General features: G+C 34.1%; 1 protein-coding gene across 1 annotated transcript in view; it reads left to right on the plus strand.

Moving 5' to 3' along the window:
- COL23A1 (collagen type XXIII alpha 1 chain) overlaps positions 1-22,698 on the plus strand; it is a 730,410-nt gene extending 707,712 nt beyond the window's left edge. Inside the window, exon 28 of the mRNA XM_044068962.1 lies at positions 19,176-22,698. Within this exon, the coding sequence (XP_043924897.1) occupies positions 19,176-19,178 (3 nt within the window). The 3' untranslated portion in view covers positions 19,179-22,698. The remainder of the gene's footprint in view (positions 1-19,175) is intronic.
- Positions 22,699-24,285: the final 1,587 nt, after the last annotated feature.

Raw genomic sequence — 24,285 nt, forward strand, 5'->3', positions numbered from 1 at the left:
AGTTTAAGCCTGGAGTGCTGAATGCCGTGTATATGACCAGTACAACTCAGAAAGGGAGATAATTATTAGTAGTGGATGGGTACCAGTACTATAAGGAGAAGGCTGTGACATATTGATGCTGTGAGTGACGAGCAGTATTGGTGTTGTGAATGACGAGCAGTATTGGTGCTGTGAATGACGAGCAGTATTGGTGGTGTGACTGACGAGCAGTATTGGTGCTGTGAATGACAAGATGTATTGGTGCTGTGAATGACGTGCTGTATTGGTGTTGTGAATGACGAGCAGTATTGGCACTGTGAATGACGAGCAGTATTGGTGCTGTGAATGATGAACAGTAATGGTGCTTTGAATGACAAGCAGTATTGGTGCTGTGAATGACAAGCAGTATTGGTGCTGTGAATGACGAGCAGTATTGGTGCTGTGAATGACGAGCAGTATTGGTGCTGTGAATGACGAGCAGTATTGGTGCTGTGAATGACGAGCAGTATTGGTGCTGTGAATGACAAGCAGTATTGGTGCTGTGAATGACGAGCAGTATTGGTGCTGTGAGTGACGAGCAGTATTGGTGCTGTGAATGACGAGCAGTATTGGTGCTGTGAATGACGAGCAGTATTGGTGCTTTGAATGACAAGTAGTATTGGTGCTGTGAATGACAAGCAGTATTGGTGCTGTGAATGACGAAATGATCGGTGCTGTGAATGACGAGCAGTATTGGTGCTGTGACTGACGAGCAGTATTGGTTCTTTGAATGACGAACAGTATTGGTGCTGTGAATGACGAGCAGTACTGGTGCTGTGAATGACAAGCTGTATTGGAGCTGTGAGTGACGAGCAGTACTGGTGCTGTGAATGACAAGCTGTATTGGAGCTGTGAGTGACGAGCCGTATTGGTGTTGTGAATGACGAGCAGTATTGGTGCTGTGAATGACGAACAGTATTGGTGCTTTGAATGACAAGCAGTATTGGTGCTGTGAATGACAAGCAGTATTGGTGCTGTGAATGACGAGCAGTATTGGTGCTGTGAATGATGAACAGTATTGGTGCTGTGAATGACGAGCAGTATTGGTGCTGTGAATGACAAGCAGTATTGGTGCTCTGAATGACGAGCAGTATTGGTGCTGTGAATGACAAGCAGTATTGGTGCTGTGAATGACGAGCAGTATCGGTTCTGTGAATGACGAACAGTATTGGTGCTGTGAATGACAAGCAGTATTGGTTCTGTAAATGACAAGCAGTATTGGTGCTGTGAGTGACGAGCAGTATTGGTGCTGTGAATGACGAGCTGTATTGGTGCTCTGAATGACGAGCAGTATTGGTGCTGTGACTGACGAGCAGTATTGGTGCTGTGAATGACGAGCAGTATTGGTGCTGTGAATGGCAAGCAGTATTGGTGCTGTGAATGACGAACAGTATTTGTGCTGTGAATGACGAGCAGTATTGGTTCTGTGAGTGACGAGCAGTATTGGTGCTGTGAATGATGAGCTGTATTGGTTCTGTGAATGACGTGCAGTATTGGTGCTGTGAATGACGAGTAGTATTGGTGCTGTGAATGACGAGCAGTATTGGTGCTGTGAATGACGAGCTGTATTGGTGCTGTGAATGACGAGCAGTATTGGTGCTGTGAATGACAAGCAGTATTGGTGCTGTGAGTGACGAGCAGTATTGGTGCTGTGAATTATGAGCTGTATTGGTGCTGTGAGTGACGAGCAGTATTGGTGCTGTGAATGATGAGCAGTATTGGTGCTGTGAATGACGAGTTGTATTGGTGCTGTGAATGACGAGCAGTATTGGTGTTGAGAATGACGTGCAGTATTGGTGCTGTAAATGACGAGCAGTATTGGTGCTGTGAATGACGAGCAGTATTGGTGCTGTGAATGATGAGCTGTATTGGTTCTGTGAATGACGAACAGTATTGGTGCTGTGAATGACAAGCAGTATTGGTGCTGTGGGTGACGAGCAGTATTGGTGCTGTGAATGATGAGCTGTATTGGTTCTGTGAATGACGTGCAGTATTGGTGCTGTGAATGATGAGCAGTATTGGTGCTGTGAATGACGAGCAGTATTGGTGCTGTGAGTGACGAGCAGTATTGGTGCTGTGAATGACGAGCAGTATTGGTGCTGTGAATGACGAGCCGTATTGGTGCTGTGAATGACGAGCAGTATTGGTTCTGTGAATGACGAGCAGTATTGGTGCTGTGAATGACGAGCAGTATTGGTGCTGTGAATGATGAGCAGTATTGGTGCTATGAATGACGAGCAGTATTGGTGCTGTAAATAAAGAGCAGTATTGGTGCTGTGAATGACGAGCAGTATTGGTGCTGTGAATGACGAGCTGTATTGGTGCTGTGAATGACGAGCAGTATTGGTGCTGTGAATGACGAGCAGTATTGGTGCTGTGAATGACGAGCAGTATTGGTGCTGTGAATGACGAGCTGTATTGGTGCTGTGAATGACGAGCAGTATTGGTGCTGTGAATGACAAGCAGTATTGGTGCTGTGAATGACGAGCAGTATGTGCTGTGAATGACGAGCCGTATTGGTGCTGTGAATGACAAGCAGTATTGGTGCTGTGAATGACGAGCTGTATTGGTGCTGTGAATGACGAGCAGTATTGGTGCTGTGAATGACGAGCAGTATTGGTGCTGTGAATGACAAGCTGTATTGGAGCTGTGAGTGACGAGCCATATTGGTGCTGTGAATGACAAGCAGTATTCATGCTGTGAATGATGAGCCGTATTGGTTCTGTGAATGACAAGCTGTATTGGTGCTGTGAATGATGAGCAGTATTGGTGCTGTGACTGACGAGCAGTATTGGTGCTGTGATTGATGAGCAGTATTGGTGCTGTGAATGACGAGCAGTATTGGTGCTGTGAATGACGAGCAGTATTGGTGCTGTGAATGATAGCAGCAGTATTGACTGATGAGCAGTATTGGTGCTGTGAATGACGAGCAGTATTGGTGCTGTGAATGACGAGCTGTATTGGTGCTGTGACTGATGAGCAGTATTGGTGCTGTGAATGACAGATATAGATATAGACAGACATAGATATATAAATGTACATTCACATAAATGATATATATAAATAGATTAGATATAGACAGATATAGATATAGACAGACATAGATATATAAATGTACATTCACATAAATGATATATATAAATAGATTAGATATAGACAGATATAGATATAGACAGACATAGATATATAAATGTACATTCACATAAATGATATATATAAATAGATTAGATATAGACAGATATAGATATAGACAGACATAGATATATAAATGTACATTGACATAAATGATATATATAAATAGATTAGATATAGACAGATATAGATATAGACAGACATAGATATATAAATGTACATTCACATAAATGATATATATAAATAGATTAGATATAGACAGATATAGATATAGACAGACATAGATATATAAATGTACATTCACATAAATGATATATATAAATAGATTAGATATAGACAGATATAGATATAGACAGACATAGATATATAAATGTACATTCACATAAATGATATATATAAATAGATTAGATATAGACAGATATAGATATAGACAGACATAGATATATAAATGTACATTGACATAAATGATATATATAAATAGATTAGATATAGACAGATATAGATATAGACAGACATAGATATATAAATGTACATTCACATAAATGATATATATAAATAGATTAGATATAGACAGATATAGATATAGACAGACATAGATATATAAATGTACATTGACATAAATGATATATATAAATAGATTAGATATAGACAGATATAGATATAGACAGACATAGATATATAAATGTACATTGACATAAATGATATATATAAATAGATTAGATATAGACAGATATAGATATAGACAGACATAGATATATAAATGTACATTGACATAAATGATATATATAAATAGATTAGATATAGACAGATATAGATATAGACAGACATAGATATATAAATGTACATTGACATAAATGATATATATAAATAGATTAGATATAGACAGATATAGATATAGACAGACATAGATATATAAATGTACATTGACATAAATGATATATATAAATAGATTAGATATAGACAGATATAGATATAGACAGACATAGATATATAAATGTACATTGACATAAATGATATATATAAATAGATTAGATATAGACAGATATAGATATAGACAGACATAGATATATAAATGTACATTGACATAAATGATATATATAAATAGATTAGATATAGACAGATATAGATATAGACAGACATAGATATATAAATGTACATTGACATAAATGATATATATAAATAGATTAGATATAGACAGATATAGATATAGACAGACATAGATATATAAATGTACATTCACATAAATGATATATATAAATAGATTAGATATAGACAGATATAGATATAGACAGACATAGATATATAAATGTACATTCACATAAATGATATATATAAATAGATTAGATATAGACAGATATAGATATAGACAGACATAGATATATAAATGTACATTCACATAAATGATATATATAAATAGATTAGATATAGACAGATATAGATATAGACAGACATAGATATATAAATGTACATTCACATAAATGATATATATAAATAGATTAGATATAGACAGATATAGATATAGACAGACATAGATATATAAATGTACATTCACATAAATGATATATATAAATAGATTAGATATAGACAGATATAGATATAGACAGACATAGATATATAAATGTACATTCACATAAATGATATATATAAATAGATTAGATATAGACAGATATAGATATAGACAGACATAGATATATAAATGTACATTGACATAAATGATATATATAAATAGATTAGATATAGACAGATATAGATATAGACAGACATAGATATATAAATGTACATTGACATAAATGATATATATAAATAGATTAGATATAGACAGATATAGATATAGACAGACATAGATATATAAATGTACATTGACATAAATGATATATATAAATAGATTAGATATAGACAGATATAGATATAGACAGACATAGATATATAAATGTACATTCACATAAATGATATATATAAATAGATTAGATATAGACAGATATAGATATAGACAGACATAGATATATAAATGTACATTCACATAAATGATATATATAAATAGATTAGATATAGACAGATATAGATATAGACAGACATAGATATATAAATGTACATTGACATAAATGATATATATAAATAGATTAGATATAGACAGATATAGATATAGACAGACATAGATATATAAATGTACATTGACATAAATGATATATATAAATAGATTAGATATAGACAGATATAGATATAGACAGACATAGATATATAAATGTACATTGACATAAATGATATATATAAATAGATTAGATATAGACAGATGTAGATGTAGACAGACATAGATATATAAATGTACATTGACATAAATGATATATATAAATAGATTAGCTATAGACAGATATAGATATAGACAGACATAGATATTTAAATGTACATTGACATAAATGATATATATAAATAGATTAGCTATAGACAGATATAGATATAGACAGACATAGATATATAAATGTACATTGACATAAATGATATATATATAAATAGATTAGATATAGACAGACATAGATATAGACAGACATAGATATATAAATGTACATTGACATAAATGATATATGTAAATAGATTAGATATAGACAGATATAGATATAGACAGACATAGATATATAAATGTACATTGACATAAATGATATATATAAATAGATTAGATATAGACAGATGTAGATATAGACAGACATAGATATATAAATGTACATTGACATAAATGATATATATAAATAGATTAGCTATAGACAGATATAGATATAGACAGACATAGATATTTAAATGTACATTGGCATAAATGATATATATAAATAGATTAGCTATAGACAGATATAGATATAGACAGACATAGATATATAAATGTACATTGACATAAATGATATATATAAATAGATTAGATATAGACAGATATAGATATAGACAGACATAGATATATAAATGTACATTCACATAAATGATATATATAAATAGATTAGATATAGACAGATATAGATATAGACAGACATAGATATATAAATGTACATTCACATAAATGATATATATAAATAGATTAGATATAGACAGATATAGATGTAGACAGACATAGATATATAAATGTACATTCACATAAATGATATATATAAATAGATTAGATATAGACAGATATAGATATAGGCAGACATAGATATATAAATGTACATTGACATAAATGATATATATAAATAGATTAGATATAGACAGATATAGATATAGACAGACATAGATATATAAATGTACATTGACATAAATGATATATATAAATAGATTAGATATAGACAGATATAGATATAGACAGACATAGATATATAAATATACATTGACATAAATGATATATATAAATAGATTAGATATAGACAGATATAGATATAGACAGACATAGATATATAAATGTACATTCACATAAATGATATATATAAATAGATTAGATATAGACAGATATAGATACAGGCAGACATAGATACATAAATGTACATTCACATAAATGATATATATAAATAGATTAGATATAGACAGATATAGATATAGACAGACATAGATATATAAATGTACATTGACATAAATGATATATATAAATAGATTAGCTATAGACAGATATAGATATAGACAGACATAGATATTTAAATGTACATTGACATAAATGATATATATAAATAGATTAGCTATAGACAGATATAGATATAGACAGACATAGATATATAAATGTACATTGACATAAATTATATATATAAATAGATTAGATATAGACAGATATAGATATAGACAGACATAGATATATAAATGTACATTGACATAAATGATATATATAAATTGATTAGATATAGACAGATATAGATGTAGACAGACATAGATATATAAATGTACATTGACATAAATGATATATATAAATAGATTAGCTATAGACAGATATAGATATAGACAGACATAGATATTTAAATGTACATTGACATAAATGATATATATAAATAGATTAGCTATAGACAGATATAGATATAGACAGACATAGATATATAAATGTACATTGACATAAATGATATATATATAAATAGATTAGATATAGACAGACATAGATATAGACAGACATAGATATATAAATGTACATTGACATAAATGATATATGTAAATAGATTAGATATAGACAGATATAGATATAGACAGACATAGATATATAAATGTACATTGACATAAATGATATATATAAATAGATTAGATATAGACAGATGTAGATATAGACAGACATAGATATATAAATGTACATTGACATAAATGATATATATAAATAGATTAGCTATAGACAGATATAGATATAGACAGACATAGATATTTAAATGTACATTGGCATAAATGATATATATAAATAGATTAGCTATAGACAGATATAGATATAGACAGACATAGATATATAAATGTACATTGACATAAATGATATATATAAATAGATTAGATATAGACAGATATAGATATAGACAGACATAGATATATAAATGTACATTGACATAAATGATATATATAAATAGATTAGATATAGACAGACATAGATATAGACAGACATAGATATATAAATGTACATTGACATAAATGATATATATAAATAGATTAGATATAGACAGATATAGATATAGACAGACATAGATATATAAATGTACATTGACATAAATGATATATATAAATAGATTAGATATAGACAGATATAGATATAGACAGACATAGATATATAAATGTACATTGACATAAATGATATATATAAATAGATTAGATATAGACAGATATAGATATAGACAGACATAGATATATAAATGTACATTCACATAAATGATATATATAAATAGATTAGATATAGACAGACATAGATATAGACAGACATAGATATATAAATGTACATTCACATAAATGATATATATAAATAGATTAGATATAGACAGATATAGATATAGACAGACATAGATATATAAATGTACATTGACATAAATGATATATATAAATAGATTAGATATAGACAGATAGATATAGACAGACATAGATATATAAATGTACATTCACATAAATGATATATATATAAATAGATTAGATATAGACAGATATAGATATAGACAGACATAGATATATAAATGTACATTGACATAAATGATATATATAAATAGATTAGATATAGACAGATATAGATATAGACAGACATATATATATATATAAATGTACATTCACATAAATGATATATATAAATAGATTAGATATAGACAGATATAGATATAGACAGACATTGATATATAAATGTACATTGACATAAATGATATATATAAATAGATTAGATATAGACAGATATAGATATAGACAGACATAGATATATAAATGTACATTGACATAAATGATATATATAAATAGATTAGATATAGACAGATATAGATATAGACAGACATAGATATAAATTTACATTGACATAAATGATATATATAAATAGATTAGATATAGACAGATATAGATATAGACAGACATAGATATATAAATGTACATTCACATAAATGATATATATAAATAGATTAGATATAGACAGACATAGATATATAAATGTACATTCACATAAATGATATATATAAATAGATTAGATATAGACAGATATAGATATAGACAGACATAGATATATAAATGTACATTCACATAAATGATATATATAAATAGATTAGATATAGACAGATATAGATATAGACAGACATAGATATATAAATGTACATTGACATAAATGATATATATAAATAGATTAGATATAGACAGATATAGATATAGACAGACATAGATATATAAATGTACATTCACATAAATGATATATATAAATAGATTAGATATAGACAGATATAGATATAGACAGACATAGATATATAAATGTACATTGACATAAATGATATATATAAATAGATTAGATATAGACAGATATAGATATAGACAGACATAGATATATAAATGTACATTCACATAAATGATATATATAAATAGATTAGATATAGACAGATATAGATATAGACAGACATAGATATATAAATGTACATTCACATAAATGATATATATAAATAGATTAGATATAGACAGATATAGATATAGACAGACATAGATATATAAATGTACATTGACATAAATTATATATATAAATAGATTAGATATAGACAGATATAGATATAGACAGACATAGATATATAAATGTACATTGACATAAATGATATATATATATATAGATTAGATAATGACAGATATAGATATAGACAGACATAGATATATAAATGTACATTGACATAAATGATATATATAAATAGATTAGATATAGACAGATATAGATATAGACAGATATAGATATATAAATGTACATTCACATAAATGATATATATAAATAGATTAGATATAGACAGATATAGATATAGACAGACATAGATATATAAATGTACATTCACATAAATGATATATATAAATAGATTTGATATAGACAGATATAGATATAGACAGACATAGATATATAAATGTACATTGACATAAATGATATATATAAATAGATTAGATATAGACAGATATAGATATAGACAGACATAGATATATAAATGTACATTCACATAAATTATATATATAAATAGATTAGATATAGACAGATATAGATATAGACAGACATAGATATATAAATGTACATTCACATAAATGATATATAAATCGATTAGATATAGACAGATATAGATATAGACAGACATAGATATATAAATGTACATTGACATAAATTATATATATAAATAGATTAGATATAGACAGATATAGATATAGACAGACATAGATATATAAATGTACATTCACATAAATGATATATATAAATAGATTAGATATAGACAGATATAGATATAGACAGACATAGATATATAAATGTACATTGACATTAATGATATATATAAATAGATTAGATATAAATAGATTAGATATAGACAGATATAGATATAGACAGACATAGATATATAAATGTACATTGACATAAATGATATATATAAATAGATTAGATATAGACAGATATAGATATAGACAGACATAGATATATAAATGTACATATTATGGCGCTAGATAATGAGCAAATGATCCAAATATTAATATTCACAACGTCAACCACAATCGACTTTGCAAATGCTGACACACTACTAGACTTGTGCTGAGCAAAAGTCTTGGAACATGCAAAATAAAAGTTTAAAAAATAACATAAAGCCCCATGCACCCCCACACCTCCTGCTAATTATTTATAGTAACTCCGAGATCGCACAATGTCAGGGAAAATGGCAGATTTCCCAATACCGAGAATTATGGGATCTCGCACACCTGTTGGCCAGAATGTAATTACAATATTAAGTGCAAGGCAAACAAATTGCATAGAAATGCTGCAGTTAGTAATTACAGATAAATCCTCAGTAAAGTATACATTTGATTAATTTGGTATCAGATGCATTTGGCATCAAGAAGTTAATACAAATGTTAGGTAGAGGAGCGGTAATGTAGAAGATGAAGAATATTTAGGTGATGTGAGATGTGGCCAGTGGTGAAGCATCTACAAACTGAATTGTGACAGATTTATTTTTTGAGTTGTTATCTCAGTGTAGGGAAAGATGGTAGTCCTTTTCAGTAGGAATGAGGGATTTCCAGAGCTCTGAACAAGAATGGAGAAGCTTGGGATAGATTTCTTTGGTTTTAGTTTGGAATCTAGATGCAGGCGTCTGAATAGGTGAGAGTCTAAGAGTAGCTGAACTTTGTGTTTGATTGGGAGCCATCTAGCTTTTGAGATGGGAAGGCAGTGGTGCATCAGTCAGATAATAACTATTCATTATTGCTCTGTAAAAGGAAATAGCTTAAAGGGTTAGAGTCATGAAATGAGTTCATCACTTAGAAGATCATGTGAAGGAAGGTGCGGGAGTGTGGAGTGTGTGGTCCTATTGTAGCTAACCTAGAGAGTATAACCTGTGGAAGTATCTGTTTAGAGAGCTGGAAGCTGGGCTTGGGAGAGGCCTACAGACTTGGACTTTGCTTTTAAAGACAGCCTGTATCCTGGAGGGGCTATTTGGGCTGAACACCGTTGGTGAAGATTAACTAAGGTTACTCTGCTTCTTCTGTTCTGTTTTGAACTGGAAGCCAAGAGTGCATTTATTTTTGTCTTGTTTTGTGTGGCTATGTGGAATACTGAATAAGCTTGCATTTTATATATTTCCTGCCTCCAACATTACCTTAAATATATATATATATATATATATATATATATATATATATATATATATATATACAGTGGATATATAAAAAGTGTATACACCCCTGTTAAAATGCCACGTTTTTGTGATATAAAAAAAAATGAGACCACAATAAATCATTTCAAAACCTTTCCCACATTTAATGTGACATACAACCTGTAAATTCAATTGAAAAACAAACAAATCTGTTAGGGGAAAAATATAAAAAATAAAAAAAACGTACAATAAGCTTGTTGCATAAGTGTGCACACCCTTAATCTAATACTTTGTTGAAGCACCTTTTGATATGGCAAGTAAGTCTGGGAGAGAATTGCAATGTCAGTTTGTGACCTACACCCCTCTAGGACCTATGTTAAAGCCCAGCCCAAAGTTTTAACTGTCTCTCTTTAGGAAAATGGGTAACAGCATTTTCCCAGAGCACACTCTGCTCTTATTTGTACAAGGGGGTGCTGTTTGTTCCTGTTGGACTCGATGCATGCATGGATGTGCATCACACAGGCCCATTACTTGTCAAACCCTTGGATGCAAAGAACATGCACATGGTAAGGTAGGGCTTGGGTACCACCTTGATGGACATTAGCCAGAAGACCAGTATGATGACCACTCTCCAGAAGCATGACCCAATCACCTGAACAGTTATAGCCCTTGCAAAAATGCTTGGCAGGACAACACTCAGTGAAGAACAGAGACAAGCGGTATCCCTGTAGTGGCACACAGTTCTGCCCATTTGGGATGCATCCCACTGTGGGATAGATCTGGGACTTATTCCAAGATGTTGCTTGATCCTGCAGGTAGGATGGAGCAATTGGCTGGGAGAGGACTGATGTTAATGGTGACTCTACCTGGGTAAAGCCAATGTCACTAGGTAAAAGATTAAAAGGTTGATACATGGAAAGGAGGAGTTCCCACAGTAAAAAAGGGTTTACCTTTGAAAGGTTGAAAATCGAAATATCGAAATTCATTTGTGTGGAAGTTAAGTTTTCAAGTTCACAGAAATGCGAATACAAACTGAGCGATTCCAAAAATTGTGAACTGCTTCTGCAATTCGGCTTATTTGTGTTTGCACATATGAATGCGAGCTAATTGGCTGTCATGAAAATATAATGTGAATCTGTAACTGAAAGTAGTTCTGTTTTGCTTCCCCTAACCGGTTATCTCGCCTAGTAAACAGTTAGCAGATTCAAAGAGTGTACAGGCGCCATGCAGGTAAGATATATATACAATGAGAAAGAAAAAGTCATAAAATGTACATCGGTACTACCATAATGTAATGGTATTTGTGTACTTTTAGGATGATAATGCGTGTAATGTGCAGTTTAAGCCTGGAGTGCTGAATGCTGTGTATATGACCAGTACAACTCAGAAAGGGAGATAATTATTAGTAGTGGATGGGTACCAGTACTATAAGGAGAAGGCTGTGACATATTGATGCTGTGAGTGACGAGCAGTATTGGTGTTGTGAATGACGAGCAGTATTGGTGCTGTGACTGACAAGCAGTATTGGTGCTGTGACTGACGAGTAGTATTGGTGCTGTGAATGACAAGACGTATTGGTGCTGTGAATGACAAGACGTATTGGTGCTGTAAATGACGAGCTGTATTGGTGTTGTGAATGATGAACAGTATCGGTGCTGTGAATGACGAGCAGTATTGGTGCTGTGAATGACTAGCAGTATTGGTGCTGTGAATGACGAGCAGTATTGGTGCTGTGAATGACAAGCAGTATTGGTGCTGTGAATGACGAACAGTATTGGTGCTTTGAATGACAAGCAGTATTGGTGCTGTGAATGACAAGCAGTATTGGTGCTGTGAATGACGAGCCGTATTGGTGCTGTGAATGACGAGCAGTATTGGTGCTGTGACTGACGAGCAGTATTGGTTCTGTGAATGACGAACAGTATTGGTGCTGTGAATGACAAGCAGTATTGGTTCTGTGAATGACGAGCAGTATTGGTGCTGTGAATGACAAGCAGTATTGGTGCTGTGAATGACGAGCAGTATTGGTGCTGTGAATGACGAGCAGTATTGGTTCTGTGAATGACGAGCAGTACTGGTGCTCTGAATGACGAGCAGTATTGGTGCTGTGAATGATGAGCAGTATTGGTGCTGTGAATGATGAGCTGTATTGGTGCTGTGAATGACGAGCAGTATTGGTGCTGTGAGTGACGAGCAGTATTGGTGCTGTGAATGACAAGCAGTATTGGTGCTGTGAATGACGTGCAGTATTGGTGTTGTGAATGACGAGCAGTATTGGTGCTGTGAATGACGAGCAGTATTGGTGCTGTGAATGACGAGCAGTATTGGTGCTGTGAATGACGAGCAGTATTGGTGCTGTGAATGATGAGCAGTATTGGTGCTGTGAATGACAAGCAGTATTGGTGCTGCGAATGACTAGCATTATTTGTGCTGTGAATAACGAGCAATATTGTTGCTGTGAGTGACGAGCAGTATTGGTTCTGTGAATGACGAGCAGTATTGGTACTGTGAATGACGAGCAGTATTGGTGCTGTGAGTGACAAGCTGTATTGGTGATGTGAATGACGAGCAGTATTGGCGCTGTGAATGATGAGCAGTATTGGTTCTGTGAATGACGAGCAGTATTGGTGCTGTGAGTGACGAGCAGTATTGGTTCTGTGAATGATGAGCAGTATTGGTTCTGTGAATGACAAGCAGTATTGGTGCTGTGAATGACGAACAGTATTGGTGCTGTGAATGACGAGCAGTATTTGTGCTGTGAATGATGAGCTGTATTGGTTCTGTGAATGACGAGCAGTATTGGTGCTGTGACTGACGAGCAATATTGGTTCTGTGAATGATGAGCAGTTTTGGTGCTGTAAATGACGTGCAGTATTGGTGCTGTGACTGACGAGCAGTATTGGTGCTGTGAATGATGAGCTGTATTGGTTCTGTGAATGACGAGCAGTATTGGTGCTGTGAATGACGAGCCGTATTGGTGCTGTGAATGACAAGCTGTATTGGAGCTGTGAATGACGAGCAGTATTGGTGCTGTGAATGACAAGCTGTATTGGTGCTGTGAATGACAAGCGGTATTGTTGCTGTGAATGATGAGCAGTATTGGTGCTGTGAATGACGAGCAGTGTTGGTGCTGTGAATGACGAGCAGTATTGGTGCTGTGAGTGACGAGCAGTATTGGTGCTGTGAATGACGAGCCGTGTTGGTGCTGTGAATGACAAGCTGTATTGGAGCTGTGAATGACGAGCCATATTGGTGCTGTGAATGACAAGCTGTATTGGTGCTGTGAATGACGAGCAGTATTGGTGCTGTGAATGACAAGACGTATTGGTGCTGTGAATGATGAGCAGTATTGGTGCTGTGAATGACGAGCAGTATTGGTGCTGTGAATGACAAGCAGTATTGGTGCTGTGAATGATGAGCAGTATTGATGCTGTGAGTGACGAGCAGTATTGGTGCTGTGAATGACGAGCAGTATTGGTGCTGTGAATGACGAGCAGTATTGGTGCTGTGAATGATGAGCTGTATTGGTTCTGTGAATGATGAGCAGTATTGGTGCTGTGACTGACGAGCAGTATTGGTTCTGTGAATGATGAGCAGTTTTGGTGCTGTAAATGACGTGCAGTATTGGTGCTGTGAATGACGAGCAGTATTGGTGCTGTGAATGACGAGCAGTATTGGTGCTGTGAATGACGAGCAGTATTGGTGCTGTAAATGATGAGCAGTATTGGTGCTGTGAATGACGAACAGTATTGGTGCTGTGAATGACAAGCAGTATTGGTGCTGTGAATGACAAGACGTATTGGTGCTGTGAATGATGAGCAGTATTGGTGCTGTGAATGACAAGACGTATTGGTGCTGTGAATGATGAGCAGTATTGGTGCTGTGAATGACGAGCAGTATTGGTGCTGTGAATGATGAGCTGTATTGGTGCTGTGAATGACGAGCAGTATTGGTGCTGTGAATGACAAGCAGTATTGGTTCTGTGAATGACGAGCAGTATTACTGTTGTGAATGACGAGCAGTATTGGTGCTGTGAATGACGAGCCGTATTGGTGCTGTGACTGACGAGCAGTATTGGTGCTGTGAATGACGAGCCGTATTGGTGCTGTGAATGACAAGCTGTATTGGAGCTGTGAATGACGAGCCGTATTGGTGCTGTGAATGACAAGCTGTATTGGTGCTGTGAATGACGAGCAGTATTGGTGCTATGAATGACAAGACGTTTTGGTGCTGTGAATGATGAGCAGTATTGGTTCTGTGAATGACGAGCAGTATTGGTGCTGTGAGTGACAAGACGTATTGGTGCTGTGAATGATGAGCAGTATTGCTGCTTTGAATGACAAGACATATTGGTGCTGTGAATGACAAGCAGTACTGGTGCTGTATAAAGAAGAATAAGGATAAGTGTAACGGCAAGTGTGTCACTGAAGTGGATTGTGACAGGTTTAAACTACTGAAGATTACAGAGTACGATCATGCTCCTGATGTCCTCAAAACTGAATTATTCAGGGTACGAGACCATCTTAAAAGAAGGGCAGAGCACTCAATAGAGGACCCCTGTAAGGTGGTCTCCGAAGTACTAGCCGCCACTTCCTCTGATGTCGTACACGAGCTTCCCAATACAACTGCCTTAAAGCAGATGATATCTAGGCATAGGTGCAACAAGAAAGCTGCAACATTTCAAGCCATGAGGTCATTGAGGGATTTGAGCCCTGAAATGCTACCCATTAAATCGGGTGCCTTTATAGTGCACCACAGCAGTGGTGATACGGATGATTCCGTTCATATTGTTGTGATAACTACCCCGGCTAACCTAAAAATGCTGTGTAACTCGGAGTATATCATGGCAGATGGCACATTTCCCATTAGCACCTCTGAATGTCGCCAAAGCGACAGTATACACTGTGCTTTAGATAATGTTAACAGTAGGAAAGTATGTCCAGTAGTGTATGACATATTGCCTAGCAAGTCAGAACAGTGTTATGACCTGTTCTTGAGTATTGTGTTGGAAGTATGTGTGCAGCATGATTTAAAGTTAATGCCTAACATGGTTCTAACTGATTTTGGGAGGGCTCCCTTGAATTGTATAAAGCATCATCTGAGTGAATCTGCAGCGAAGGGCTGCTGGTTTCACCTCTGCCAGATAGTCTAGTGTCAGATACAAAAGTTACATTTGGCCTCAACTTTTGGTAGCGATGTGTCATTTGCAATGCGTTGTAAGGAGATCCCAGCACTTGCTTTTGTGGCCCTCAAGGAAGTTGCATGTACCTTCTTAGAGATCGTATCAGACATGCCAGAGAATGGTGAGGCTCTTTGTACCTTTTTAAGGAGAACTATATCCTGGACAGACCAAGGCAATATGCCATATGGGGTACGACATCTGAAAGGTTGCCTCCCACCTTTGAAATGCCCTTCTGGAATCAATTTGATACATTTACCATGGGCTATCCTCATAGCCAAAACTCAATAGAGGGGTGGCACAGGAGACTTCGGATTTTAATGGAGAAAAAAAACAACTGTACCTGTTAGATGTGTTGCATGCCATCCAGCTGGAGCAAAATCATGTGGATGACATATGTATTAGACATGAATTTGTGTACTAGCATCATCTCAAAGGAAGAGGCTCAAGGATAAAGAAGCAGCCTTTGAAAGGCTTCTCTGCAACAGGGCGCAATTTACTGCACAGGGCTTCATAAAATTGGTTGTTAAGCACTGTTCGTTTTGAAACACGGCACACTAAATCACTCTACAGGAGTGTATTTCTCTTTGGAGCATACAGAGCTATGGTGGTATTATGGACTGCAAATGTATACTTTTGCACATGTGTTTCACTTTAAATATGGACTGTGCGCCGCGCATATGACGTGCATTCAGCGTGATGTTTGCGAAAGGGATTTCTATATTCTGCACTTGATTAGATTCACAGATGTTTGTGTTCGGAGTTATTCAGTGCCTATCTATACAAACAGTTAATCACACAGGTTCGAAAAAGGTCGAATATGGAATTCCGCTAACTGATTTTCAACATTTTGCAAATTGGCTTTATGTATTTTCACATAAATAGGTTGCACAAATGACTGTTCGTACATTGTATTTTCAACCTTTCAAAGGTAAACCTAAAAAAAAAAACATATATATATTTATTTTTGTGGATATGGGGTTGTAGTAATGTCTATGACATGGGGGATAGCCTGACTGAATGATGGCAGTTATTGTGCTTTGTGTAAAGGCAATGCACACACAGCCATAGCTATCATTACACACCCTTTATCAAAAATATATGTGAAATGGGCAACCTATTCTGAGAGATGCAGTGAGAGCACTAGAATATGTGGTCACCAGGGAAGGAAGCTACAATAGTCATCAGAAACGATTAATCAAATGAAGAAGAGAAATAAAAAATGAAGATGATGGGTAATAAATAATAAAACAGAGAGACGTACAGTGATCATCTATGCTCGGAATAGTGGAAAATGATTGGGATGCAAAGCAACGTGAGTAGCCTTAGTTGAGATGAGATGTTCCATTTAAGGGCAGAATCCCACTAGCTTATGAGGTAGGGTGCATAGCTTTATAAGGAAGATAGCCTCACAAAGTGACCATTGTACTTCCTTAACTTACAATGTATTCATTCACAAATAGCTCAGACAAAAAATATAAAACAGGATTATAACATCAGGTCTCTGGTGACTGATAAGGTAGTGTTTAATAGTGAATGTGTTATTCTCTTTAAGGTTTCACATGCCTTTCCCTTTGGTTTTAACTGTAAACCTAGAATTTCCATCTAAGACTGTGTCACATTACTTCATATTTGAAGCCACTGATAACTGTAAACAGCTTTTGTTTATTTAACATTGTACTATTCAAACATATAATGGGTCCTGGGAGAAAAATGCTAACAGACTGGTGATTCTGATAGTCCTAGAAGGTATACAACTGCCCATGCAGTCACTTGATTGAGCCTACAGATCAAACATCATTAAATAAAACGTGACACTTCCTGAAGTCTTTCTTGGACAAATGTCTTACTTATGATTAAATTATGTTTTGGCTATTCTGTTTCTTCTGCATTTTTTAGGGATCATATCTAACTGATAAATGAATCAAGTCATCTCAGAGCTCATCCAAATTATCTGTTAAATATGTACAGACATGTGGAAGTCCACACTAATATAATGTTTCAGTCCAGGCATCATGATATAAAAGACAATATTACAGAATTACTAAGAAAATGCTATCATACAGAAGAATTTCTTAATAAAACGCTACTGTGTATATACATATATACATACATATATATATGTGTGTGTGTGTGTGTGTGTGTGTGTGTGTGTGTATATATATATATATATATATATATATAAATATATGTGTGTGTGTGTGTGTGTGTGTGTGTGTGTGTGTGTGTGTGTGTATGTGTGTGTGTGTGTGTGTATATATATATATATATATATATATATATATATATATATATATATATATATATATAGTGTGTGTTTGTTAAATGGATGCACACTCTGTCTAGAGTAATTTTCAAACCTGTATAGCCACTGAATAAACAGGATTAAAAATGTAATACTCTGAATATGTCTGTACTCTGTTTTCGTGCATGTATTCACAAGTTTTAGAAATAGTGGTTTAGAACAGAAATGGGACTTTATTATCACATTTCAGCCTAGCAGCAAATATGAGAAAAGTGTTGAAATATTAAAGATGCAAATAAATGAAATATTTTATAATTTTAAGGAACTAACATGCTTGTTTTGTGTTTTCTTGCAGTGATCACTAACCATCACGCATGGAGTGTGTAAATATTAATGAAGAATATTTTTGAACTCTTTATCAGTTTTGTAAAAAAAGTGTAGTTAATAATATATTGACCATTTTATACTGGACAATTTATATCTGACATTTAAGACCATGTGTAGTAATATAAACATTCCCAATGCAAAGAGATGTAAATGTCTGTCTTATGAAACTGTAACCAGATGGACAGCAGATGAAGGGTATCCCCTCTAGCTTCAGCCTTTAATGTCTGGATTTGAAAAGGTGGCTCAAACAGGATCAAATAGTATTCACCGTCTGCTGCATGGAATGTGGTGTCATACAATATGAAACATTTTGCTGAACCCACATCTTGTTCTGATTTTCTTGCTAAAGGGAGAAGCAAGGGTGAAATCTAAAAAGAAAAAGACTTCTCACTCTTAAGGAAGGAAAGGTGCATTGTCAACCAAGAGAAAAGCTTTGCTGAATGAAGCGATGGAGCCCCTCTGCTTGCAGAGGAAAGCAGTCTGCATTTAGAATTAGTTATCTCAGTCTGTATTCCATGGCTTGCTACAGACTACATATATTATGTGTGACTTGACACAGTGAAACAATGCAGTGTCCATGTATGAAGGTGCTTTCCATATCTTTCAGCACACCAGCACAGTATCTGTCATGTTTGCAGGGAAAACAGTACAACTGATGCAGTATTAAATGACTAGCATCGCACATGACTGTCACAGAATCTAAGGGGCAGGTACAGAGCCTGTACCTTTTACCATATGCACTGGAGTTTGATTTATTAGTTTGTTAAATGCAGTGAATGCCATAGATTCCTACAGACTGTAAACAGAGGAACTTTAGTGAACTTTTGCACACATCATTGCCATCTGCATTACTTTCTGGTGCATAAGTAATCAAAGCATTACTAGTTAAGCAATATTATCTAAACTTTGTTCATAAGCTAATGCAGGTGAATATAAGGGTAAGAGATGTGTCTTATAACTGATAAGTATTCATTTCATTCAAGTCTTGCATTATGTTGTGTAGTATACAAGACTACTGTTATATTTTACATTTCCTTTCCATTGTTATAATTATATAAATGCAAAAAACATCATTTCTTTGTGGACATAAACATAGATGAATTCTATAAATTCACTTATGTCCTGAAACGGTATCATTGTCTTTATGATTAAGTTTAATAGAAACATGTTCTTTAAAGACTCTGCTGTTAATTTAAATTTTGTGCATTATTGAAATAAGGTCTATCACTATAATATATGCCTTTACAGTTTAAGCTGCATGAGTAATTTGATGTGAGCCTTCTCTTCTCTAATCTTATTGTGATAACTGGTGATTCTCAAAAGATGAAAGGCATTGTGTGGGATTTTTACCTTCGAAGTGTATAATTTTTTGAGAATTCTTTTCTAAACACCGCCAGTAAGTTTTTAGTTAAGCCCACCATTGATGAGCTCTGTCTGTTAAACATAGAACAAAATGATAGTCCTGTTAAAAGTAATATAGTTATCCCACATTTGATCAGTACAAGGATACAACAGACTTCACAGGCAGAGCTGTAAAGTTTCATTTACAATGAATGAGGTGAAATGGGAACATTTTTTTAATTTCGTTGTTAAATGTGTCCAGTTTAATTCCAAGTCCCACTTTTCAGAGATGACCCTGGAGCACTATCTGTTAAGCACACTTGTGGTTTGCTAACCATAAGACAGTGATGTTTACATATATAAATTCTGATACACTGTATACAGAATAAACCATATAATATAGCATGCCAGCTGCAATATTGTAGTAACATTTTTATCGGTACCCACTTCTCCCTCAAAGTGCTGCTTTTATCTGTATTGTAAGTATATATATATTGGAAAAATGCAACTGTTTATTTTTATCTATAATCAAAATGTATAAAATTGTGCATGTTACACTAAAAGCTTAGCGCTAAAACTTACTGGCTCAGTAATCGGTACTTGAGTTGAAAGAACAGTAATTCCAGTATAACAGACTGTTACATGCTAAACATTTTTACTAAAAGATTGTCTGACAACTTGGGTAAGCTTCTTCTCTGATTCCACACTAGATATGCTTGGTAGAGCAACTTAAAGTTTGCCACTTGAGACAATAAGTAATCAAATCATTGAAATACTGCTGTTAACATTGCCTGCAAATTTCAAAGTTTTACAGTACGGGTTTAATGATGCAGCCTTCTATATGTCTAACACATGTAGGTATTATAAATGAGACACATACTTATATTTACCTCAGTCAGTTTACTTGCTCTTTAAAACTATTGCAAACTTCACTGTTATAATATACTGGAGTGTGTGATTTCCTGTAATAGTCTAATCTTCAGGCAGAGGTTAAGACAATATATTGTTCTAACACTTTAATATCCTGCTGTAGATGTATCTTGATGTTTCTGGTCTTTTCTCCTAGTTTTATTGTTTTTGCTCATCCCTCCATTGCTCTGCTAATTTTATGGTTAATTAAGACACATTTAATATTGGACTGCAATCCTTAACTCAAGAAGAACATTTAAATGTTAGTAATGAAGGTAACGGCAAATATTAGACATGCACATTTCTTTTTATTTTTCCCAGAAAATACATGCTAGCAAAATAACCTTGTTGTAGAACCTTTCAAATTGGAAAACAGCAATATTTAAAAAAGGTCCCCAGTCTTTGCCTCAGGTTACACCACTTATTTGGTTTAACCCAGAGCACTGAACTAACGGATTGACAACATATCGCTACCTAATTAAGACACTTTACTTTTTCATAAACTATAGCCCTGCACAACAAATAATTGGCAGAAGTTCACTACATGCAGTTATGGTTCTTGTAGTTCTTAGGCAATACATATTAGCTGTCAAGCTTCAGTTTCATTCTAAGTTCATACTCAGCAGCTAGATGTCCCAGTAACTGCAAGCTTAAGCCTACAAATGTATGCGTTTCTTTGTATGTTTATAAATGCTGCACTGCCTACAATGTTTCTCTTCAGGTTACTCCAGGGTTGTAATGATGACCATCTTGCCTTAACATTAACTTATTCTAAAGTATATTATAATAACAAGCTGTAGCATTCATTATTTCTGTATATGTTAGCATATCAGTCTTGTTAAAAAATCCATGTTAGGCATGCAGAAGCCACAGAATATAATCTTACGTGAGAGCAGATAAAACTTCACATGGAAAGTGACACTTGGCTAAGCAAACTGCTAAATACAGAGAATGAGCCACTGAAAACGAATTCCTATAAAATGACCGTGGGCCTAAAATAAACATTTTACACTACATTTATATTTCTGTACTGCCTCTGAATTTCACAAACTAGATTTCTTTCACAGGAAATGATGAAGCTCATGTTACTGAAATACCAAGGGATCCACTATGAATAATTACATCTAATTAAATTGGCACATGATTATTCAAACGCAAAATATCTAACATCTTGGGAGGTCACAATTCAGGTACACTCTTAATGGCAAAAAATACAAAATACATTTTTATGCATGTGGTATATATATATATATATATATATATATATATATATGGGTCTACTTCATTTCACTGAAAGCTCATTTCACTGAAACTCAGTTGTCTGTGCACAATTCACTGAAAGCTCATTTCAGTGAAAACTCATTTGACTGAAAATCATTTAGTTGATGAAAGTTATATATGGCCTTTTCCCCACTGTAGTGTGATCCTGGAGTTAGTACATAAAGTAAGGGGGCTGTGTGGGGGGCACAGCCCCCCACATTGGGAGTTAGGGGGGACGTAGCCCCCCCACCTATTTTAAATGTTTAAAACCATAGATATGGATACTTACAAGTCCAATGAATAACTCTTTCCAGAAAACAATATATAACCAAAATATGTGGGAGGCTATGCCCCCCCACACTACTCAGTGTAGGGGTCTGTGCCCCCCACACCCCCCTTACTTTATATACTATCTCCAGGATCATACTACAGTTGGGAAAAGGCCATATATAACTTTCAGCGAAATGAGTTTCATTCAAATGAGTTTTCAGTAAAATGATCTTTCAGTGAATTGTGTACAGGCAACTGAGTTTCAGTTAAGTGAGCTTTCAGTGAAATAAAGTAGACCCATATATATATATATATATATATATATATATATATATATATATATAGTTCCACTTCAGAATCTCAAATTACTGAAAACGCGAACTTCATATGGTCGAGACCATATGATCGAGTTTTCAGAAACTCGAAATTCCGAAGTGAAATAAAAAAAAAATATCCAAACACATCATTTCTGCAGGGGAGCAAGCCTCCCTGTCCCCTCCCTACTTAAATATACCATCTCCGTGATCGCACTATAGCGAGGAAACTGGAAATATCACATTCTGCACTACTGCATACAGTGCGGAATGGGAGATTTCCCTTTACCCCACTGTAGCGCGATCTTGGAGTTGGTATATTTAAGTAGGGGGGGTGTGGGGGTGCAGGGGCCCCTGCAGAAACAATGTGTTTGGGTATTTTTTTTTTTTTTATTTCACTTCGGAATTTCAGGTTTCTGAAAACTCGATCATATGGTCTCGACCATATGATGTTCAAGTTTTCAGTAATTCGAGATTCTGAAGTGGAACCACATATATATATATATATATATATATATATATATATATATATATATATATGCGCACACACAGATATATATCTATATCTATCTATTTATCTAATATATATATATATATATATATATATATATATATATATTAGATAAATAGATAGATATAGATATATATCTGTGCGTGCGCATATATATATAGATATATATATATATATATAGAGAGAGAGAGAGAGAGAGAAATAGCTGTGTGTGCGCGCACGTGTTTGTAATTATCTGGGAAGGATATCTTTTCCACCCTGTGGACTGACTGTGTACAAACCATGGCATTTGAAATTATAAAACAAAAAGGGAAACAGAGCTACTGTTATACCGAACTGCTGAAGTATGCGCCTCATACATGAGAAGCATTTTTCGTCAAATACAATGGAACCAGTCCAGAGGCATTATGTCCTGAAGGGGCCACTATTCAGAGCCTTCTGTTCTCATTTAGAAATCAGGTGATAGATATGTA

The sequence above is a fragment of the Protopterus annectens genome, chromosome 4.part0 (assembly GCF_019279795.1).
Source record: "Protopterus annectens isolate FY-2018-M chromosome 4.part0, PAN1.0, whole genome shotgun sequence".
Lineage (NCBI taxonomy): Eukaryota > Metazoa > Chordata > Ceratodontiformes > Protopteridae > Protopterus > Protopterus annectens.